Genomic DNA, 25,616 nt, shown 5'->3' on the forward strand with positions numbered 1-25,616 from the left:
ACCCACAATGCTTTGAGCTGATGATGAATCAGAACAGAGACTCTACCCATAATGCTTTGAGCTGATGATGAATCAGAACAGAGACTCTACCCATAATGCTTTGAGCTGATGATGAATCAGTGACAGTGAGATTCTACCCATAATGCTTTGAGCTGATGATGAATCAGTGACAGTGAGACTCTACCCATAATGCTTTGAGCTGATGATGAATCAGTGACAGTGAGACTCTACCCATAATGCTTTGAGCTGATGATGAAACAGTGACAGAGACTCTACCCATAATGCTTTGAGCTGATGATGAATGAGTGACAGTGAGACTCTACCCATAATGCTTTGAGCTGATGATGAATCAGAACAGAGACTCTACCCATAATGCTTTGAGCTGATGATGAATCAGTGACAGTGAGACTATACCCATAATGCTTTGAGCTGATGATGAATCAGTGACAGTGAGACTCTACCCATAATGCTTTGAGCTGATGATGAATCAGTGACAGTGAGATTCTACCCATAATGCTTTGAGCTGATGATGAATCAGTGACAGTGAGATTCTACCCATAATGCTTTGAGCTGATGATGAATCAGTGACAGTGAGACTCTACCCATAATGCTTTGAGCTGATGATGAATCAGTGACAGTGAGACTATACCCATAATGCTTTGAGCTGATGATGAATCAGAACAGAGAGACTCTACCCATAATGCTTTGAGATGATGATGAATCAGAACAGAGACTCTACCCACAATGCTTTGAGCTGATGATGAATCAGAACAGAGACTCTACCCATAATGCTTTGAGCTGATGATGAATCAGTGACAGTGAGATTCTACCCATAATGCTTTGAGCTGATGATGAATCAGTGACAGTGAGACTCTACCCATAATGCTTTGAGCTGATGATGAATCAGTGACAGTGAGACTCTACCCATAATGTTTTGAGCTGATGATGAATCAGTGACAGTGAGACTCTACCCATAATGCTTTGAGCTGATGATGAATCAGTGACAGTGAGACTCTACCCATAATGCTTTGAGCTGATGATGAATCAGTGACAGTGAGACTCTACCCATAATGCTTTGAGCTGATGATGAATCAGTGACAGTGAGACTCTACCCATAATGCTTTGAGCTGATGATGAATCAGTGACAGTGAGACTCTACCCATAATGCTTTGAGCTGATGATGAATCAGTGACAGAGAGACACTACCCATAATGCTTTGAGCTGATGATGAATGAGTGACAGTGAGACTCTACCCATAATGCTTTGAGCTGATGATGAATCAGAACAGAGAGACTCTACCCATAATGCTTTGAGCTGATGATGAATCAGTGACAGTGAGATTCTACCCATAATGCTTTGAGCTGATGATGAATCAGTGACAGTGAGACTCTACCCATAATGCTTTGAGCTGATGATGTATCAGTGACAGTGAGATTCTACCCATAATGCTTTGAGCTGATGATGAATCAGTGACAGTGAGACTCTACCCATAATGCTTTGAGCTGATGATGAATCAGAACAGAGAGACTCTACCCATAATGCTTTGAGCTGATGATGAATCAGTTACAGTGAGATTCTACCCATAATGCTTTGAGCTGATGATGAATCAGTGACAGTGAGATTCTACCCATAATGCTTTGAGCTGATGATGAATCAGTGACAGTGAGATTCTACCCATAATGCTTTGAGCTGATGATGAATCAGAACAGAGACTCTACCCATAATGCTTTGAGCTGATGATGAATCAGTGACAGTGAGACTCTACCCATAATGCTTTGAGCTGATGATGAATCAGTGACAGTGAGACTCTACCCATAATGCTTTGAGCTGATGATGAATCAGTGACAGTGAGACTCTACCCATAATGCTTTGAGCTGATGATGAATCAGTGACAGTGAGACTCTACCCATAATGCTTTGAGCTGATGATGAATCAGAACAGAGAGACTCTACCCATAATGCTTTGAGCTGATGATGAATCAGTGACAGTGAGATTCTACCCATAATGCTTTGAGCTGATGATGAATCAGTGACAGTGAGATGTTATAGTCTCTTCTTTACATTAATACTGTTGTGACACTGTCACAGTAAAGACATGTTTTACCGCTCTATTTATCACAATAATTTTATAGAGTTTTAATTGGTTTACATGTTGTTTTGTCCATTTTATTCCTCTGATCTATTTTAATGTGTGTATGTCTTTAAATGTGAATGGGTCTGCATGTCATGTGACTGATCACATGACAGGAATCAGGAAGTACACCAGTATAAAGGAGGCAGCATGGCAATCAATCAATCTCTCTCTACAAATGCATCGGTGATCTCCAGCCCTGGATTGTGGAGTTTATTCTGTCTCTCCAGCTCAGTTCAGACTGACACTTCTGTGAACTTTATATACACCGGTGGACACTTCCCACTTTCACACTGGACACACACTAGGATTCTAATGGACTGTTTTATGGTGTGATGTGAAGCATAAGTGTTTGTTAAGCTAAATCTCCCGGTTTCTCTGTATCATGCGTCTGAATCTGAGCAAACACACACCAGTCCAGAATCACAGGCATTGGTGGAGATCACTGAGAGAAAGGAGCGGTCATTCAGAGCTGGACACTGAGAGCTGCTTGACCTCATCAGAACTGGTGTGAGCAGCTTCAGATCATGTGAACGTCTGTTTATCCTCGACACGTTCACACATGATCCTCCAACACTGCAACATTCAGAGCAGCACAACAGACACACAACAGTTTGGTGTTGAGCTGGTAAGCGTACGCCAAAAAGAACAACAACCGCATCATGGAGGGGTTTGCAGTGCAGATGTTGTCTTATTTACAACATGACAATGTGTTTCCGCTGCGCTGAACTCCTGCATCTTCAGCGTCAGAACCGTATGAGGCTGATATGAGCGTCTTTATTCTGTCATGTGTCTCCACCGCTCTCATGTGTGTCTGTTACACTGTCATTTTCTGAAACAACACAAATATACATTATATACACTACCATTGAAAACTATGGGGTCTGTAAGCTTCTGAAAGAAGATTCTTCTGCTCATCAAACTGCATTTATTTGATCACAGTAAAAGAGTAATATTGTGAAATATTGTTACAATTATAATAACAGTTCTGTTTGAATATATATTTAATTAGTGTCTCAGAGCTGCAGCTCAATTTCTTCTTCTTCTCTCACAAAACATTTTATTTGAAGTGTTCATTTGTAAAATGTGTAGACAAGCTACTTTAATGAAAAACAAAGAAAGAGTCTCAGTATTGATCTGTCTATCTGTGTGTAATGTCAAATAAATTTATTCCATAATCTGTTTGTCAGTATGGTGTCATGTTATTACCACAGTGAGCAGAATATCACATGTTCATGTTCCTCAGGATTCAGGTGTATCTGTATCATGTGACATCACTGACTCCGCCCACACATATTTCGTCCTGTGAACAACAAACCTGGACATGCAGGTATCACTTTCACTTTAAAGACACAATTTTTGTCTCTCATAGTGTATGTAAATAAGATATTCAACACAGAATGATGATTTCAGTGTGATTATGAGTGTAGTTTAACTGTATGAACTGCAGAAATGGTGTTTCACCTTCATGTGTGTCAGAGAATCAAAAACACAAGATTGTGTCTCATATTCTGTATATTTTAACCCTAAAAGGTTTTTGTATTCTCTGAGAGGCAGTGAAAGTGAAGGTCTCATTTCTTGGTTTGATGTTGAAAGGGTGTTTGTTGAGGATATTTAGATCTGGTGATTTTGTTCATATATTATTTGTTCAGCATTTATAACAATGTTTGTTCCTGTGTAGTTATTCATTAATGAAGGATCAGTTTCTAAAGTGTACCTGTAGAGGGAAATCTATTCGCTTTCAGATCAAAGTTGATATTTCACATAATTACAATATTTGGAAGGGGACTCACATGTTTGTTATTTTTAAGTATTAGCTTATTATATTTATGTTGAAATTGAAATTGTGTGATGTGAAGAAGAACAACTTCCACACAAACTATATTTAAACACCATCACATGAAATGAATCTTTTGTTGATGTGTGTGTGGTGACGTGATCTCATTAGTGTGTGTTAATGAAGTAAATCAGTGTGATCTCTGACAGACAGACGGCAGGAGTCAGAGAAGATCATGGACTGAAGACTGAAGAAGGAACACAATATCATCATGTCCAGCAGAGAAAGCAGAGGTGAAAGATTGATCTATGAGTGATATTAATAACTCCATCAACATCAGTCTCTCTTTATCAATGGGTTCATAGTTTAATGTGGACGTGTGCAGGTTTATACAGAGACACTTCAGATACGAGCGTCTGCTGAATGAATAAATGTAGATCATGAGAAGAACATCTGAACTTCAGTTAGTACAGGTGAAGTTTAAGCTGTTGTGATGTGATTGATGGACATGATACTCTTTAATTAAGAAGTTTTACTCAAATAGACATATCTAACTAAAAATTGATTTAATTAAAGGATTAGTTCACTTTCAAATTAAAATTTTCCTTATAATTTACTCACCCCCATGTCATCCAAGATGTTCATGTCTTTCTTTCTTCAGTCGAAAAGACATGAAGGTTTCTGATGAAAACATTCCAGGATTTTTCTCCATATAGTGGACTTCACTGGGGTTCAACGGGTTGAAGGTCCAAATGTCAGTTTCAGTGCAGCTTCAAAGAGCTCTACATGATCCCAGACGAGGAATAAGAGTCTAATCTAGAGAAACCATCACTCATTTTCTAAAAAAAATTAAAAATTATATACGTTTTAGCCATAAATGCTCATCTTGAACTAGCTCTCTTCTTCTCTGCCACGTACACACTGTAAGTTTCAGGAGTGACGAGTGAATCCCCTAAATTATCGTTACGTGTGTGTATGGAACACGACTCACTCTCGAAAATGCGATGATTGACAGCTTGGAAACCAATATTAAAGTGACAAAACACTCATTATTTTCACCAATTTAACTAAACACACACGCTAACACATTTCAACGGAGGCGTCGTGTTTTGTTTATGCTTGTATAGCCAGTTTCACACAGCGCGCGGCACTCATTCTGTGTTGCCATGGTCACTCATTATAAGCTTTTTGAGCTTGTTGTTTAAGCTCGTCTCATAAAGCAAACGTGTTTATGGAGTTATTAAAGTGAGCAGACATGAATCGCGATTTTCAGCATAAAGCATTTGGATAGGCTTGTGCTTTCCCTGTGATTCACCGCACATACACGAGAGACACACGTTACACCGGTGCACGTAAACGTCATTAACAACTAGTTGTTCAGTTCGTTTCTGTACACTGCACAGAATTTCTGTAAATGCGGTTGTCACTACCTGTATTTTTCGGGAGTTGTAGCATGCAGTTGTCACTCCAGTATTTTACTGAACTGTGTGTGTACAGAACGCGATTAAGCACTAAAAGGTGAACTGACAACTGAATTTAGCTGCAGTGTGTATGTGACCTATTTGAATTCCGGCAGTGTAGACACTGCTAAGTGTATTACTGCCCTCCTCAGGTCAAAGTTTGAACTAAATTGTCATATACAATATGCTAGTGCAAGTATATCAGCAGCGTTTTTGTTTCTATAAGCTGTAAGTTGTGATGTACAGCAGGATGGGCATCTGGTGGCCCGATATGGCCTGCTGATCAATTTTAAAACATTTGGAAAGTAAGTAATGGAAAGATTGCGTTCAGCTTATGTATGGAAGTAAATAAATTAAAATAAAATAAAAAGTAAATTAATGGCAAATGTTTTTGAAATAAAAAGCGTGCTGAATTGCATTAATTGAACTTCTTGAACTCTTAACTGTGTTAAGAGTTTTATATGTCCTGATGGCAGGGGAATCCTGTGACGAATGAGGGAAACCCTAGTATTACAACACCGCGCTGTGATATAAAGTTAAGGAAACTAAACAACAGAGAGAAATATATGTCTACCTCAGATTTAACGTTTGATCTGTACATCAGCATCGGGCAATAATGTTATAATCTCGTTCACTGGAGAGAAAGCTGTAGCTACACAGGGAAAGTAACTGTAAAGACACTGAATTAAACATAAATGCAGCTTTTGTGTCTTTATCAGCTTTTCTGCATTTATACTGGCCCTGATAATCATCACATTCACTTACCGCTTGCTCCATTTCTGTAAATCCGTTTTAATGAATGAATAAATTAATGATGACTTACTAGCCATTGTTCTGGTCTTTGTAAACAGCCGCTAGCGGCACCTGATGGTGAAGAAGCCTAACAGCAGATGGAGATCATGCATCGGCACTCCACTGCTTTTACTGCAGTTCCCTGATGTGAAATGTTGAATTTTCTGCCGAATTTGAACCACTGAATTTGTGGAAGCAAATTTGTAAAGCGAAATAAAATGGACTGAAAATTGCTAGTCGAATTTTATAGGTTGTATTTTTAAACAGAATTAATATTTTGGAAGTGAATTCTAAAAGGTGAAATTATTGAATTTTTAATAATGAAAATGTGTGTGAAATGATATTCATAGCTTAAATATACGACCATGTTGCATTTCAGCCCGTAAAAATGCAAGTCTTAAAAATACAATGCATCTAAATGAAAGCACAGCTAATGTAATGCATTTTTTTTTCAATTAGTGCAATTCAACAAGCTTTTTATTTCAAAAACATTTGGCATTAAAGGTGCAATATGTAATATTTTTTGCAGTAAAATATCAAAAAACCACTAGGCCAGTGTTATATATTTTGTTTTCTTTGTAAATCGTGTGGAAATTGCAATTTTAAAGGGATAGTTAACCCAAAAATGAAAATTCTGTCATCATTTACTCACCCTAAACTTGTTCCAAACCAGTATAAATTTCTTTGTTCTGCTGGACACACAAGAAGATATTTTGCAACCAGTTTGTAACAAGGCCACTTTGGGGCACCATTGACTTTCATAGTAGGAAAAAAATGCTATAGAAGTCAGTGGCGCCCCAGTACTGTTCAGTTTCCCACATTCTTCAAAATATCTTCCTTTGTGTTCAACAGAACAAAGAAATGTATACAGGTTTGGAACAACCAGAGGGTGAGAAAATGATGACAGAATTTTCATTTTTGGGTGAACTATCCCTTTAACCAAAGCTCCGGGACGTGTGAGGAGTCGCCTGTCAATGGCGTCATACCCGCTTTACCCTCGGTTTCCGGTTTATTTTGTAGAAACCATGGAAACACCAAAGACGCTTTAAAATATTACACATTTTAATAGGCAAGAGAACAACTGTTTTGATATATTTATAGACAGAAACTAATTATTGTTATTATATAGCTCCACACGTTTAGTCTTATTGTTTAAATCTAATTGTCTTGATTTTTTGCGAGTCTCATGCTTCACCATGCCTCAGAGAAAAACACTGTTTTGTGAAGTAGCTAACATAGCATAATCAGATGCAGCTTTATTTTTAGTAACAGTAATGCAGCATTTTCTCCATCATACAATATGTTTTAAAATTAATTGCATGCCATTTATCAACACAATCATCCAGCATTTAATCTGATATTGTAAAATGGATCTATCTTACTGCAGTGTGTAACAGTGTCTCACAGCAGCCGCCGAGCGAACGCACAGAGTAACGTTATAACATCATTTTCAACACTCTCAAATGTACCTAATATGATAAACAGAGCTGCGTTACCTCATACTCATGACCGGAAAAGCGGAAGCGGCGCCGGCGACTGTGTCATAATAAAAGTCCCGCTGTTCGTGAGGCGTGTGTTGATCAATCGCTCCAGCTCCTCGTTCAGCTCCACAACACTCGCTCCTGCTCTGCTTCACACTACAGTAACGTTAATAATCACATCCATTCGGCCTGGAATTAGCCAACCGTGCTGAACAGCACTGCTCGAATGTGAGTGATGTCGTCACTCAGGATCGGTCACCTGTCTGTTGCCTGGCTGCCAGTTTTCTCCGTATTGCTAAACATGATATTTGAGCAACCTGAACACAAATTAATCATACAATTAAAAGAAATAACTGATCATCCTAAATAACGCGGTCACTATTAACATCGCATTTCATGTGTAAACTATTGCGTTACCAAGGAAACGACTGAAGCGCTCCGTTATCACTCCACAGTGGAAAACCGAATGGAATGGTAAAGCAAAGAGAACGGTTTGACCCCACTGCTAACGAGAAGTGTGAAAGATACACACACACGTGATGTGGTTCAAAGGTAAAATGCAGTCAACAAAACCCTTTTGCTAAATGAATGACAGGAATGTGTGCACTTAATTATGTTCTTATACATTTTTTAAAATAGTATTTTCATGGTGATATGTGGATGTGGATTATGGTAATGCCATATGAACAACTATTTTAAAATAAACAATGAGTTGAAAATGTTCTCTAGGCTTGTAATCAAATATAGACTGTACATTTGTTTGTTGCAAATTTACAGAAAATGCCATTGAGACGTTAATATTGTTAATGAAGAAGTTAATATTGCTTGTCAACTGTACGACGGTGTAAAAGGTGCAAGTGGATTAGTAATCTGGTGTCAAGGAGAAAAAATGTTTGCCCATCCCTGATGTACAGTGTTCATAGACTCATATTCATTATGAAACACTGTTTATTAATTATTATTGATTTAAAATAAAGCTGATAAAACATGATCAAACAAACACAGTAAACCAGAGTTGGTGTTCAGACTTAAATCACTGAAAGATTGTCTGACATGTAGATTTGTTTAAATTTTCACATAAAAAAAACAAAAAAACATGAGAAAGTAAAAGACAGCAGAAGCTCATCAGTTAATGCTGATGGATCATGACTGATTATCTTACAGTATTACACCATTTTACTTCATTTGGGTCTCTAATTAAGGCTGTTTCTGTGGTTTATGATTACTGTGGTAACATCTAGAGAATCAATAAATCTGATTGTTTTCATTTGTTTTGTAGAAGAAAAGTGAAATGTGTAGTTATTGTGTCATATTCAAGAATTAAAAGTAAGTTGCAGATGTTCTTGTTTCTGCAGATGTTGCTCGTGGTTCTTCTCACAGGAGAGATCAGAGCAGAGATAAACCACCTGATCGTAAGTGTTGATGAACATCATGTGATTATTATGGGCTGAAGGTTTTGCTTTAATTTTATAATCTTACACACAGAAAAAATAATACAATCATATACACATCGTTTATTTAAATAAATGTATGACATTTAAAAATAATCTCCACGATTTCTGATGAACTCGCTCATCATTTCACTACAGGCATATTTAAAGTATTTTAGCTGTACAAAAGAGAAATAACAACACTTTCAGTCTGAATTGGTATATAAAGACTCGTCAAAACAATGAAACCAGGGAAAACTGGCACAACTTACCCCAGACCCCTGTGGATCTTGTCACTTGAAAGAATAAAGATGTTTTCTTATATTTCAGTATGATTTTTTTAAAAATGTTTTTTTAATCTTTTTAAATTTCAGTTTCTGGAGAAAACACAGATGATCTGAGGATTGTGCTGCTGGGAAAATCTGGAGATGGGAAAAGTGCAACAGGAAACACAATCTTAGGAAGTAAAGTGTTTAGAGCAGAAATATCTTCACAATCAGTTACTACAGAGTGTCAGAGAGAAACAGCTGAAATCAACGGCCGACGCGTCACTGTGATCGACACTCCAGGACTGTTTGATACTAAACTGAGTAATGAGGAGATCCAGAGAGAAATCAGGAACTGCATTCCCATGATCCTGCCTGGACCACATGTGTTCATCATTGTGATCAGAGTGGGACGATTCACTCAAGAAGAAGAAACAATAGTGAAGATCATCCAAGAGATGTTTGGTGAGAAATCATTAATGTACACCATGGTGCTCTTCACCTGTGGAGATTATCTAGAAGACATAACTATTGAAGAGTATCTAGGATATAGACCTCGTTTGATGAAGCTGATTGAAGCGTGTGGAAACAGATATCATGTGTTCAATAATAAAGAGACTGGAGACCGAACACAGGTGTCTGAACTACTGCAGAAGATAGATGACATGGTGAAAGAAAACGGAGGGAGTTTCTTCTTGATGTTCAGACTGATGGAAAGAGAAGATCTAGAAAAACATACAGAGATCCTGATGGACAGAGTCAGAGAAAGAGAAGAAGAGATGAGAAAACTACAAGAAGAGAGAGAGAGAATGAAGATGAGGATGGAGGAAGAACAACAGAATCATGACAAAGAGAGAAAGAGAAGAGAAGAGGAATACAGAGAGAGAGAAGAACGATATAAAAGAGAAATGAAGGAACAGATGAGAGACGAGATGAGACGAGAACGAGAGACATTCAAACATGACCTGGAGGAAATGAAGCAAGAAAAAGAGAAACTGCAGATCAAATACGACACAGAGATAGACAGAATTGAGAAGGAGAGGAAGAAAAGAGAAGAGTGTATCGACAGAGAAGAACAAATAAAGAGAGAAATCCACGAGGAGATGAAGAGAGAAGGAGAGGAATGGGAGAAACAGAGACCAGAGGAACAGACGAGAAGAGAAGAAGAGAAAGAAGAACAAACTCCAGGATCTGGACACACAAACAGTGAGTTGAAATGATGATGTTTGTTGAGATAATTCAGTGTAATTCATCATTTACAGTCAGCAGCTCTTGATGATCTGAGAACATGAACACTGTTAACTGAGTCTCCAGACGCTTCATTCACTGTCTCACACTTTCACAGGCTCTGAACTCAGAAACTAAAGTCTACAGTACAGGGTTCAACAGGGATAAAGATGATTTTATTCTCCTCTGAACCACTAGATGAATATGATTTAATATGATTTGATCAGATGTTTATGGAGCCCCTAAAGAGACGTGTGTTTTCAAAGCTTTTGTGTTCTCTTACAAAACCTGTTGTGGGTTCAGACAAACACTTCCTGTTTAATTTCCCTCTGGCAGTGCTTCAGACAGCTCTGTATGATTTTAATGATTTTATTATGAAAAATATTCAATAACTTCACTGTAACACACTGTACTGTCACCAAATTCAGTTCACACATCACTGCTCTCCTGCTGGTTATACCACAACTCTTAGTTTAATATGATGTGCTTTTTTCAGTAATTTTCTTATAACAGTGAAATTATTGATTTTATTTAATAATTAAAATAAACATAAAAATTATGCAAAAGCACATTTTATCAAAGTAAGTGTTGTAGTATAACCAGCAGAAGAGCAGTGATGTGTGATTTGTGACAGTACAGCATGTTATAATGAAGTTATTGAATATTTGTGTAAGTTTTGGGTTCTGCACTTTGCAGACGGTCCCTTCAGCCACACATAGAGATCAGTGTGTTTTGTCCAGTGCAGAGGAAGGCTTGTTTTGAGGAAAATTGGGTTGTAGCTTGTTGTCTACATTACTACTATTGAAAAGAAATGTTATTTGTTTTTTACCAACATTTAGCTCATGAGTTATTGATCCGGGAAATTGGAGTTTGTGAATATGTTGCCAACTTTACTGATCTTATCCAGTTCAGCTGTCTTTCACTTCAATCAAATTTGTGCCTTGAACAAACACTGAACACATTTCTTTATACTTAAGTCTATGTTCAAAATAAAACTCTATTAACCACTCCATAAATATGATAAAATGATAAAATATGATATTAATCTTGTCATATAATAGGAGAGTCTAACCTGAAGGTCGCAGGTTTGAGTCTCAGAATCAGCAGGGAATGTAGGAGAGGGAGTGAATGAACATCGCTCTCTTCCACTCTCATCACCCACAACTGATGCTTTGACGCTTTTCACTGAGCTCTTACACAGATACATACAGGAGTGTTTGAAAGCAGGTGTTTATCAGCGATATCTCTAATATATCCACTCATAGACAGATCTGCTGACAGAAGGCTCCCCTGTGCAGTGTTTCCCACAGGATTTTGTGAGACTGTGGTGGGTGGACATCAGTCCCTCTAGGGGGCTCCGGGGGCATGCCCCCCCTGGAGGAAAATTTTGTACGTTTTAAATTTAAATGCATAAATCTGGTGCATTCTGAGAGCAAAATTTAAGTGATTAGATCAATGAAGAAACTTGTTCTCTTATAGACAATTTTGTGCTTTAAAAGTAATTTATTTATTGGTGATGGTAGGGCACATTAGTCACGTACACGTATATAGTAGGCTAAATGATAGTTCATAAGTGGTCAAACATGTAGATTATACATTTAAACCATTAAAAATATGTAGCAAAAGAGGTTACCTTTGTTGAATTAATTTATTAGTGGGGGCCTGTATTAGACTTGTGCTGTTATTCGGTAATGCGATATATCGCGATAATGAATATGCACGGTATTGTTATCGTGGGCATTTCAAAATATCGTAAAAATAATTTACCACCAATTATTACAATTTTTATAATGCATATTAGAATACTTTCCCCATCAACCGTATAAAATGCACAACACCGCTGTATTCTGCATCAAAGGGACACACGCTCAGATGTAAACAAGCCCAACGTGTACGAGAAGCACATGACGGAACGAGTGAAGGAGACGCGCTGAATTAAAGTGCGCGTTCACTCTCTGACAGCAGAGGGCGCTGATGGAACAGCAGTGTGCAACGGTTACCTCGGAAACCCCATAAACAAAGCAACTGCGCTGGTTAAGTTTTTAAAATGCTTCAAACATAAGGTGCGTCCCAATTCGCGTACTTATGCACAATTCTATGACGTTTTTAAGTATAAATAGTGCGAGTAGTGCGTTCACACTGAAAATTCCAAAAAGAAAAAGTGCACTTTAAATACCCGGATGATGCACTAAATTAACGGAAAAAACTAAGTGTGGAATGTTGGACACTTCGTGCACTCAACTGTCGCAGCTTTAATTACGTAGAGGAGGGGGAGGGAGGATCGGACTCCGTTGTTAAATGACAAAATAACCTTATACAATTCACGCACTGCATGGATGAGTGCATAGTGCACAAGTACATAGTGTATAAGTGCATAGTGTATAGTGCGTCATTTGGGACGCAACTATATATTATAATCTGGACTACAACATGCCCTAATGATTAGAAATGTTCTGATTATTTGTTATTGTTCAGTAAAACTTAAAGACATACGGCTTTATTAGTTAACATGTTAATTCATTACCAAACTGACGATGAAAAATACTTATAAAGCATTAATTATTCTTAGTTAATGTTAATTTCTTAGTTACTGTTTAATAACATTACTAAAATCAAAAGAACTTATTTAATGGACCTGAGATAAAACTAACAATGATCAGTTGTGTTTCTTAACTAACATTAACAAAAAAATAATACTTTCTGTAACAAATGTAGCTGTCTGTCACGGATGGCACAGAGACAAGAAGGTAGATCCATATGCAGAAAACAAGAGTCCGGGTTGGAGTGCCCTCTAGTGGCTGATTAGGGCACTCCCACTAGTGATCATGACAGTGTTGCTCAATCTTAGTTAATGCATTAAATAATGAGACCTTATTGTAAAGTGTTACCTGTTGTTCTTTATAGCCTAATTCTTTTGCACTTTAATCTGTTTGAAAATTTGACTTTATATATTTTTTGTGTTGTATTTAAACATTCAGAGTTATTTTTATTACAAAAAGAGTTATTAAACCTGTTATACTATGACAACACTTTTTTTTTTTGCAACTTATTTCAATATCGTGATAATACCGTATACCGTGATAAAAGCTTCAGCAATTAATCGCAACATGAAAATTTGATACCGTCACATGCCTAGCCTGTATCTATACATCTGTATTTGTGCAACTAATGGTCACTCTTTGACAATCCAGAATGCACTAAACGCACTACTTCATTATAGAGAAAAAAAACAAATGATTAAAAATATATAATCACAAGCTGACCAATAAATAAATAAATAAAAACTAGGTGAGTATATTATTCAGCAGCAAAAATTATGCTGGCCTAATTCTTGAAAAAAAACTTTGCACAGTAATTTTATAAAATCCAAATGTTAATAAAAAGTTTCAAATTACTATTTGTATTACGAAATGAAAAAAACATATATTTATATTAGATTTATATTTATATGTAAAAACTATATGTATTTATATTAATGTAAGATTAAAAGGCGCTTATTTTAAATGTATTGTGCAGCTTTTTAATGGGGCAACAAGCTATAGATACGACAGAACAAAATAGGCTATTAATAATCTTTCAGTGTGCAAAACCAGGATAATATGAAACAGCGGCACAAAACGCTTATGCGCATCCCGGGTGCAGAATGATGCGCTTGAAGCAATATCGAGTCAGAGCGCGCAGTTGTGCTGCGCATTGAAAAGTTCACAACACAAAGAGAATCCCTGTGTATATCTACATCTAAGTTAACAGTTTATCAATCATATGTTTCTTCTCACTTTTTAAATTCCAGTTATTGTGCGTGTGACACGAATTCATAGTCCTTGAGTTGTGCGATCTAACAGACACCCTGTAGCCAATATCGTTCAGAAACAGCAAAAAACTCCAGCAAGATAAAGTCATTTTATGCAAATCCACAGCCCTTTATCTACATATCAAGTATTATAATGGGAATATATCATATTGGAGAGTTTTACCGTGCGTGCTGCTGACTGCCGTTACCGAACACGACGCGCTGTGAGAATGATTGACAGCTGCAGTGGAGAAAAGACGAGTTAAATTTAACAATGCACATATTCTTCTATCCCTCACATGAAGCTATGAAATGGCTTCAGATGAGTTTGAATATAGTGCACGAAAACTTAATTGGTCTATTTCTTGTGCTCTATGACTCCAAGTTTTGCCATATGAAAGAGCGCAATTATCAGACGGCTATTTAAATATCGCGACAAGCCTAATTTCCGTTTCATTTTGAGACTGTGGTGGGACAAATTAAGCCGCGCACATACTTAACGATTGTAAGGCCGATTATGAATGTAAATTGATACGGTTTACTTTCACGAGCCGTCACGTATTTGCGAGCTTGTAGCTGGAATCTCACAGAACTTTAAAGCTTACAGGCTTCCGTACGTCGACCGCCGCAGCATCTTCTGGGATTTTTAACGGTTCGATTCCCTCAAGTTTGCATTCGATGCATCCTCGATATCAAGAACACATCCGGGTACTGTCATGCGTCCTCCGTTCTTGCGTTCTTGAGTATTAGAACAAACTTCGACGGTTGATGATGACGTAGAGCAAGAACACATGGACGCAAGATCGCTGAAGAACGCATATTGAGAAACAGCCACTAATCCCAGAAGACGCTGCGGCGGTCGACGTACGGAAGCCTGTAAGCTTTATGCTGCGTTCCAATTCGCCTACTTATACTACGCCCTAAAAGTATGTATTCTTTCTGTGAACAAAAAGTACTTACTTTTGAGTGTGTAGCAAAAGAGTAGACAAGCTTTGGGACATACTAACACGTCATACAATCGCGTCAATTCTCTCTGTCGCATCCTGTCACCGTAAACTGGCCTGTCAATCATCTTACGTCCTCCACATTTCATTTAGTTAATTTCCTACCGTATCGGAGAGAAATGCAGCACGTTGATCTGCAGTCGCGGGTCTTTCATGTGGAGAACTCTCCTCATATTTATGCATAATGATGCATTTAAAAGTTAATGGCCATTCGGATCTTTATAAAAGTCCACATTGGTATTTGCAGATGAAAAATAACACGGGTAACATTAAATATATATTTTCTATCAGGTTAAACTGAGTCACTCAAACCTCTCAGCGTCGATCGCGCGTATCCGCCATGTTTTGTAGTTTTTAACACTTTTTACTCGTGTTTGTAGTTCTGAACTGAATCCTCGTCCAATGCGCAATGGGTTGTGGGCAATATTAGCCTTTATAGTGTGCACGGATCCACACTTCGAAAATCTACCGGAAATAGTAGACCATCCGGGGACTTTTGGCATACTCTTTTCAACATACTATGCTTTGGGACACACTTATTTTAATCTCACATACTATTTAGGATGGATAGTATGGACATTGGAACGCAGGGTTAAAGTTCTCGTGAGATTCCAGCTACAAGCTCGCAAATACGTGACAGCTCGTGAAAGTAAACCGTTTGTTTTGCTTAATTTTAGTAAAGTGATAACCTGAAGAAAGCCTGCAGTATTTTTATTGGCATATAAAAAATAATCTTAACATTGACAAAGCATAACAGCAAAAGGCTACTCATTTTCATAAATACACGTGGTGAAAAGATATAAAATTATATGAAAAAAATGTCTATAATAATATGAAAGAAATTTTTAATAGGTTATGACAATTGTTTGTGAGGTTATGTTGTATTTATTGTGCATTAGCCACTTATAATATGCTGGGACGGTCAGTTGAGCAACAAGATCGCAGCACATCTCAATTCTCAAATGATGCGTTCTCTGTCCTCACGTCCTTCCGAGTTCGTTCTTTCAAGGTCGCCTGGCAAGACCGGACTCCACGAGAATGCAAGTCCGTTCTCTGCATTCTTGGAATTGAGAAACAGCCAGAATGTGGCGGGCCGCTACAGTCTAATGTATGGGAAACACTGCTGTGTGTGTGTAAGCGCTCTGTGTCATTGATGACTATTTACAACATTTTAGATGCATTGATCATTGATATATCGCAGATTATATCTGTTGAGCACAACGTGAAAGTGAACACAACGGCCAATCAGAGGTGTTTATCAATCTACTCAACAAGAGGACATGGTGGTATCGTCATGTTTTTAAAATTTCAGTACTGACTTGTTACCTTAGTCTGTACTTCTGACAACCCAACTTAAAACTAAAGTTCCCTGGAACTAGCTGCTAGTGGAACTAGCAGGAACGCATATGGAACGCATATGGGGAACGCCTTAAAACACTACAGGACCCAACCGCACATAAGGAGCGCCTAGGGAACAACTCATCCTCTTTCGTCTTTCAGGGACTGTTTTGTTTGAAGCACTATTCAAAGGTAAGAATGGCTGTTTACAGATGTTTCAGTCAGTGTGCACATCCATGTATGGTTACCTGGTAACACACTTGACTCATGCGTCTTTGTTAGAGCATGCATTCCCAGTGCTTGAGAGTTCTGTTGGCACGCATTGTGAGCATTTCCTGCCGAGGAAAGCTCCACTCTCGTTTGTCTCTTCTCAAGGAAAGCAGGATGGGTTTTTTGTTATGAGAGTGTTTAGCTGATTTAAGATGCGTCCTCTATATCAGTAAGCAATGCTCTATTTACGTTTGGACGAGCGATGTGCAGGTTTGTGTGCAAGCTTTACGTCTATCACACACATTACTTGTGCATTGTTTGTTTGGATAAAGAGCACACGCGTTCGCCTGTATAAGGCTGTTTTCTCGCACTTGAGTGTTTCCCTTGGCAACCCTAGATGTATGTTTCCTTTCTGCACTTGCGTTTATGTGTTATGAAGCAGAAAATAGTCCTGTTTGTATATGGCAGGATACATGGTGGCAGATTATGCTTTGTTCCAAAAATCCCATCCAAAAATTGCAGCAGTATGGCAGGCCTCATTTACGTTAAGGCCTCCACTTTCTGTTGAGCTTTGTAGGTCGCCTCACTGTTAGTGAGAATTGTTATATTTTCAGTGACCTCAGCTCCTTATAGAGAGGAATAAAGGGGTGTTTATTCCTTTCTACAGTAGTATGGCAGGCCTCATTTACATTAAGGCCTCTGCTTTCTGTTTTCACAGGTTGAGCTTTGTAGGTCACCCCACCGTTGGTGAGAATTGTTATATGTTCAGTGACCTCAGCTCCCTATGGTGAGGAATAAAGGGGTTGTTTATTCACATTAGGGTGCTTTTTATCAGGCCTGAGAATGGACCGATGTTGGGCTCTGTTCCATAATTATTAACCCTTCTGTTGGTTCGGCATAAGGTATTTGGTATCCTTTCAGTCAACAGTAGTATGGAAGGCCTCATCTACATTACAACCTCCATTTACTGTGGTTACAGGTTGAGCTTTGCAGGTTGCCTTTCTGGTATGAGAGACATTTTACATTTAGTGACCTCAGCTCCCTATAGAAAGGAATAATAGTGGGGCTTTTATTCTTTTATATCTCAGGCGTTTCGCACCAGGCCTGAGGCTGGACCAATGATGTGTTGGTTCCATCTTTTTGAACCCGTCTGTGGATCCGGCTCAGAGGACAGTGAGCGCATCCTTTCAGACTGCCATTACAAATTTAGTGACCTCAGCTCCCTGTAGTAAATAATTAGGGGATGTTTATTCTATGTTTTATGTATTGGGGCATTTAAACTTGGCCCCTGGAGCTCCCATTGTTAGGGAAGGTTACCCTTACTATGTGCCTCTTTTTTTTATGAGGCCTTAATGGCAGGTAGCATTAAGAACGAAATATCACATGTAATGAATGGCATGGCCTCCTTTCGATCTGAGAGTTGGTTTTTTAGGCCGCCACTCATCTGAGCTTCAGGTAGTTGATATGACAGGTGTTTGGTCCTCCGGGGCCACCATGATAATCCTCCTGGGTTGAGTGGGCTGGTTTCCTCTTGTTAAAGAGAGTCATTTGTTGAAGCCACTGCTCTGCTGAGCTCCAGGTAATATCACGATTTTGAGGTGTTTGGCCTTTGTTAGGCCCCCTTGATACCTTCCCTAGGTCGAGTGAAGCGGTTTCCTCTCGCTTGGAGAGTAGAAGGTGATATGCTGAAGCCTCCACTCCCCCGAGCTCCAGATAGATCATGACGGTAGGTGTTGGCCCTCTCTGGGCCAGCCTTGATATCACCCTGTGATGAGTGAGCTGGCTTCCTCTTGTTTGAGAGTCTGTATTCAAGGCTGCTGCTCCATTTGAGCGCTAGGTAGTTGAGGTCTTTGACGTTGGCCTACTGCAAGGCCACCTTGACAATCACCCTATGATGAGTATGTTGGCTTCCTCTCATTTGAGAGTTTTTTTGAAGCCTCTGCTCCACTGAGCTCCAGGTAGTTGATGTCCTCAAATGATGGCCTGTAAAGGCCACCTTGACATTCTCTGTGGTGCGTTTGTTGGTTTCCTCTCACTTGGATAGTCGTTTTGTTGAAGCCACCGCTTCATTCAGCTCCAGGTGGTCAGTTCCCCTGAGTGTTGTGTGAGCCAGCCTCCTTTCTTTAGACTTGTTAGGCTGAAGCCTCCGCTTCATTGAGCTCCAGGAAGGTCATGAGTGTATGTGTGCTGGCCCTTCTTTTGGGCTGCCCTGATATCCGGCCTAGGCTTGTACTCAGGAATATGTCTTGTTTGACAGAGGCAGTTCAGCTGTAGCTTTCCGCCTCTTAGCATGCAGTAGCTCTGTGTAGGCTACTCCTTGGAGAGCCTCTCTAGCTTAAGACTAGCAGCTAGTAATCCTAGCACACCTCCTCTCTTTGTGAGAGTCGTCCCCGGCCAGGGCCCGCCTTCTGCATTAGGCTATTAATGCAAGTGGCAGGCCTCACGGCCTCCTTAATGTATCTAGGTTGAGCTGAAACTCCTATTGATATTAGAGTATAAGCAATAAGCTGATCTTCAGTTCCCTGGTGGTGTTAGGCACAGACAAATAGCCAGGTGTTGTCGGCTTTCGTTAAAAGCCTCCTCTGTGGTTGTCCTTGAGCGTTATTAAACTTCCTCTCGTTTAGAGAGTAGAAAGCACTATATTGAAGTCTCCGCTCCCAAGAGCTTTGGTAATAGCTAGTTTGAGCTTGGAGCATCTCTCCACCACAAGCTTCTAGATTATTATCAAGTTGCAGAGTTGAGTGTTGCAGGCCCCTTCTGTGGAATTTCTTCCTGTTGGGGCCTTCATTCCTCCAGAGCTGAGCTCAGATGGCTTTTCTCGTCTGGGAGCAAGAGTTTTTTGCTCAGGTTTTTACCTTTGAACCATTTCTCGATTACCTCTTTTCGCTCCCAGAGCTCTGTGCCTCATATGTGCCCCATATGTGCCCAACACCAGTGATGCACAAGTCGAGCGTGTTGAAGTATTCAGGGCGAGTTGATCACACTCCCTTAGAGCTCAAGCATCAGCCTCAGGCCTGTGGCCATGTTATGCTAGAGTAGTAGGCCCTGACTGAGGCCTCCTCATCAGTCCGGCCGCATAGTTTTGTACTCCCCTTGTTTTAAGGGTAGAAAGCGATATGCTGAGTACACGGCTCATTATGGCAATGCCAACGAGTATTCCAAGCCTGCATACCTCTAGTGGCTATCTCTGCTGGAGTTAGATTTGCAACCAAGTAGTTGGTCCTCCTTGGGACAGAAGATCAACCTGATCGGAAGGTTGAAGGTCTCTCGTGAGACCTGAGAACAGGGAATGAGACATTGCATCTCCCTGCCATGCCTCGGGGAAGAGTCTCTTCAGACGATAAGTGGATGACTTGTTCTTTAGGCGCTCCCTATGTGCTGTTGGGTCACACTAGTAGTGACAACATAGGCTGTTACCGGCCAATACGATTGCCGTGATTCCAGTTCCCGCTAAGGCATTCCCCATTAGTGTTCTAGTGTCTTATTCCCTGTTCTCAGGGAACCATGGTTACATGCGTAACCTGAGACGTTTTCCAGTTAGGACTCAGAACGGTTTGTAATAATGCAGCAGGTAAGCCATGCTTTCTCTGCCAAACAAATCTGATTTGCTACTAACCACCTGGGTATATACCTGTCAGTGCTACAGTACACTAGGGTTTGTGTACCACATGTACTGTACTTGTTAAAAAAAAAAAAAAAAAAAAAGTTTTCAAAATCTGGCATAAATGTGTTTTTGGGTTTTTCAGGTGGTTAAAAACCGCTCCAAAATGGAACCTCCAAATCTTCACAAAGTATAACATTGCTCAGTTTGAACTTGTTTCCATCCCTGAGTGAAAAAACAGTGTTGAGTTGACAGATAGAGTCACATTTTCCTATAACACACGTGTATGAACATGTTTAGTGTATATCACTGATTCTTGAGATACAAAACAAAAAAGCCCTCATTATGTTAAAAATAAAGAAATTCATCAAAATAAAAAAAACTTTAAAAGTTACATCTAAATAAATCAGGATACTCAGGATATCCATTGCTTTTATTTTAAAATAATTTCTTCAGTATTATTTTAAATGCATGCTCTATATAAAATATAATTTAACCTGTCCTCAGCATGAAGTCACATTGTAAAACTGCCAAAGTGTTCCATAAAAATGCCAATCAAAGTTGTGTCTTCACTTCACATCAACTCTGTCAGGATTTTTTTGTCATTCTGAATAAATCAGGTAATGTCATGGCCATCTTAAACTCTGAGGAGCACTTACTGTTTCCTGCTCATTGTGGATCTCACAGTAGGACACAGTCCTGGAAGTTATTTATTTTTTATATTTACACAAACAATGTTGAAGTCTCTGCAGTCACAGCTTTAACTCCGTCATCCCGGTGTAATGGTTTCTGTAAATAGTTGTGGGATAAATCTTGGAATTTTCTGATGTTTATTAAAGGGTTAATTCACCTAAAAACATTTCTGTCATTAATTACTCACCCTCTTGTCAAACTAAACCCAGAGCTTGCAATAACACAAATGTCTGTTTCCACTTGGTGTTGATACAGATATAGGCTGAAAAACACCATGATTAAAGCTGAATGATATTAATGAATATAAAAATCTTCCACCATGATTTTCAGGTGCTGAAGGTGAAGCAGATGATCTGGAGCAGTTGAGGATTGTGCTGATCGGGAGGACAGGAAGTGGGAAGAGTGCCACAGGAAACAGTATTCTGGGAAGAGAGGAGTTTGTGAGTCAGCTGAGCATGAGGGCAGTGACGACTGTTTGTCAGAAGAGAGTCGCTGAAGTCGACGGTCGATCAGTGGCTGTTGTTGATACTCCAGGACTCTTTGACATGACATTACCAAAAGATCACGTGATAGAAAACTTGATGAAGTGTGTTTCACTGTCAGCACCTGGACCTCACGTGTTCATCATTGTGTTGAGTTTGGGAAGATTTGATAGAGAGGAGACAGACACTGTGGATCTGATCAAGAAGATCTTTGGTCCAGAAACTGCTCACTTCAGCATCGTTCTGTTCACTGGAGGAGACCAACTCGGAGACGAGTCTGTAGAAGATTATGTGAAGAGAAGTAACAATGCTGACCTCAAGAAACTGATCCGAGACTGTGGAAACAGATTCCTGGTGTTCAATAACAAAGAGAAACGAGAGCGAACTCAAGTGATTCAGCTGATCAACATGATAGAAGAGCTGAAACACACGAATGACAGTCAACACTTCACTAACAGCATGTTTGAGGAGGCAGAGATTCACATTAAAAAGAGAATGAAGGAAATAATGAACCAGAAGGAGAGAGAGATTCAGGCTCAACATGAGGAAATAAATACCAAACATGAGATGGAAATGAAGAACATGATGAAGAGACTCGAGGAAGAGAAACAAAGAGCAGATGAGGAGAGGATGAAAACACAGAATCAACTGAGAGAAAAAGAGCAAACACTCAGAAAAGAGTTTGAAGAAAAAGAGAAAAGAGAACAAATTAAACAAGAGATTGAAAACCAGAAACGTTCAGAAGAGGAAAAACAGAGAAGAGACGAATATCAAGAGTTGAAGAGAGAGATTGAAAATCAGAGACTACAGTATGAAAAACAGCAGAAAGAAAGAGAAGAAGAAGATAGAAAGAGAGAAGAGAAATACAGACGAGATCTAGAAAAGATGAGAAATGAACACGAGCGAATTATAGCAGAGTTACAGATGAAACATGAGGAGGAGATAAAAAAGAGAGATTCGGAGGAGAAAAGGAGGAATGAAGAAGATGAGGAAGAAAGACAGAGATGGAAAAGAAAAATAAAAGAGGCTGAAAATGACAGAAAAGAGATTCAAGAGGAAATTAAACGACAGCAGAGAGAGTGGGAGGATGAAAAGAAACGACAGATGAAAGAACGAGAGGAAGAAGAAAGAAAGACAAAAGAGAAACACGAGGAACAGCTGAGAGAAAAACAAGAAGAACTGGAGAAAATGAGAGAGAGATTTGAAAGAGAGAGAGAAGAAGAAAGACAGAAGATAGAGGAGGAGAGACAGAAACAGAGAAGAGAAAGAGAAGAAAAAGAGAGAGAACATGAGGAAAAGATACATGACATGAAAAGACTGGAACGAGAGAGAACAGAGGAGTGGGAGAGAAGAAAACGAGAAGATGATGAGAGACGAGAGGAAGAGAGAAAGAGATGGATGAAGATGATTGAAGATGTGAAACGAGAACTAGAAGAGGAGATGAAGAGAAGAGAGAAAGAGGAGAAGGAGAGAAAGGAAAGAGAAGAGAGAGAGCGAGATGAAATGAAAAAGAAACATGAAGAGGAACTGAAAGTCCTGCAGAAGAAGCATGAAGATGAAGCCAGAAATCAAGCAGAGCTAAAAGAGTTCAGAGAGAGAAACGAGCAGCAGCTTCAGGAGCTCCAGCAGATGCTGGAAGAACGTCACAAACAACATGAACTGCTGGAGAAACTCCACAGAAACCTGCAGGAGCAGAAAGAAGAAGAAATAAAAGAGCTGCTGAAAGAGATAGAGAAGCTGAAGAGCAGATCCAGCTGTGCCATTCTCTGATTGTGTTCAAAGAATCATCAATGATCTTCCTAACAGTGTGTGACGAGAATGAACGATTGAGTGATTTATGTTTACTCGAGTCTGACTCCAGAGGGCGCTCTCGAGCAGAACGTCCACAGTGAGACTCATAGGGTCTGTCCCAATGCCCAGTGTCTGAATCACTCTCTCTTGAGGAGATCTTTACTTACTTTGAACAAGTTCTCGCTCTGTGACTGATAATAACTGTGTTCTGTATATGAACGTAATCTTGACACACATCCGCCATGTTGTCATTATCACATGACCTACCAGCGTCAGCTGTGTCTCTTCACTGACATTCAAGCAACGTTATCAATGATGTATAATCATTTATGTATAGCATTTTATAGACTAAAAGAAGAGTAAATCACTGCTTCATATATTGTTTGATAATTACTAAAATCACCAGTTAAATTTGTTGAATCCAGAACACTTACTGAAATACATTTCCTACAGACTTTCCTTTAAATGTTCCTGTCATGTTACAGATCTTGTTTTCTTCTGTGTGTATCTCAGTATTGTTCACAGGTTTATTCAGATCGTTCTGTGTTGAAGTCATTATTGTGTTGTCGTCTCTCAGGTTTCTCCTCTGTTTTCTTTCTGAGAAACACATCAAAGATGTCACAAATACAATATCACTGTGAGGGGTTAGTGTTTTTAAATGAAGTTTTGAAAAGACAGCTTTATTTTGGCAACGTCTGGAGAATCTGTCCGTCTCTGTGGTACTTTGAACCATAAAGTTTGCTCTCATCATTCAGATCAAGTATTTCAAGGGGTAATTCCTACAGAAGTGTCTGGTCAGCAAACTGCTTTCTGATGAGAGAGTTATTCTCTTTTGGGAAAAGGGGATTAGAAGAGGTTCTCCTTCACCAGAGAGGATGTGGATTCACAGCTGATATTTCATCATACCCAAGAAAGATGGCCACATACGTCCCATTCTGAATTTCAGAGGTTTAAACTATACGCTGATCAAACGTCCCTTCAGAAACTATCACACATTTCAGAGACTGCGTAAGTTTGTGACTGTAGATCTGAAGGACGCCTATTGTCATGTTCAGCTGTTCTCTCAGTTCACAAAGTGTACAGGTTCTGTGTTCTTCTGTTCAGATAGTCTACAGCTTCTCAGATTCACACACTGGCTGGTAGATGTTCTGGATAACAACATATTTATATGACGGGTCAGTCCTCTTTTGTTATGATCTTATGGGTGTTTCTTTAGAGTCATCAGCCGATGAACAGAGTCAATGATTGTTCACCCTTTCTCTGACATTTGAGTGCACTATATAGGGTAGAAGTAAATGGAAATGAGTGATCAAATATGGACACTGACAAATTCACCACAGAGCTGAAACAGATTCGTCACACATGTATTATTATCTCACATGTGTCTTACATTAGAAGTAAATATTAAAGGGATAGTTTACCCCAAAATGATCATTCTGTCATCATTTACTCACCCTGTATGATTTTCTCTTCTGTGGAATGTAAAAGAAGATATTTTGAACAATGTATTTTGAAGTTGTTTTAGTCTGTTTAACTGTCTGGTTACTGACATTCTTCAAAATGTCTCTTGTGCTCCAGTGAAGAGAGTCGTTCAGGTTAAATGAGAGAAGCTGCTGACAGAGCTAATGGGTGGAGCTTGAAGATCCAGCCACACCCATAACCCTAAACATAATCAGGTCAGGCTCCACCCATCAGGTCATGTGACTCTGCAGTGAGAATTACATGATGATGACAGAATACCCTTCAAACACAATCATAATTTTATAATCCTACATTCCTCCATGTCAGACTTGTGCTTTTATCAATGAAGACAATAAACATTTTTTTTGTGCCTAATTTGTTTTCATAATCATTAAACTATTAATTAAAACATCATTGTACTTATTGTTCTGTCCAAACAGCCCGTTTGCTTTCAGATCAGATGACAATGGGAGCACAGCGCCATCATGTGACTGTTACGATGAACAACAGAATTAATTTTGTTAAGCTAATTACCATTTCCTTTACAGCCTTGAGAATGAACAATAATTCCATGTGTGTGAATTAGAGAAAACCTAAAAAACCTTGACCTGTTTGGGTGAAGATTATGTTTCCAGACAATCCTGTGATTTGATTTGAGAGACGAATAAACTGGGAGGAGTTAA

At 39.1% G+C, this 25,616-nt stretch overlaps 1 protein-coding gene across 2 annotated transcripts; it reads left to right on the forward strand.

Annotated features, from left to right (window-relative positions):
• Positions 1–3,405: 3,405 nt before the first annotated feature.
• LOC137035603 (GTPase IMAP family member 8-like) lies at positions 3,406–25,490 on the forward strand. Of its 2 annotated transcripts, none has more exons than XM_067409056.1 (5): positions 3,406–3,460; positions 4,117–4,200; positions 8,996–9,052; positions 9,445–10,542; positions 21,530–25,490. In XM_067409056.1, the coding sequence occupies exons 2-5, from the start codon at positions 4,179–4,181 to the stop codon at positions 23,449–23,451; spliced, it is 3,099 nt and encodes a 1,032-aa protein (XP_067265157.1). In that variant the 5' UTR covers positions 3,406–3,460; positions 4,117–4,178; the 3' UTR covers positions 23,452–25,490. The 2 variants fall into 2 exon arrangements, with proteins under 2 accessions (XP_067265157.1, XP_067265158.1); XM_067409057.1 differs by having other exon boundaries at positions 3,448–3,460; positions 4,102–4,200.
• Positions 25,491–25,616: the final 126 nt, after the last annotated feature.

This window comes from Chanodichthys erythropterus, chromosome 14 (assembly GCF_024489055.1).
Source record: "Chanodichthys erythropterus isolate Z2021 chromosome 14, ASM2448905v1, whole genome shotgun sequence".
In the NCBI taxonomy this organism is placed as follows: Eukaryota; Metazoa; Chordata; class Actinopteri; order Cypriniformes; family Xenocyprididae; genus Chanodichthys; species Chanodichthys erythropterus.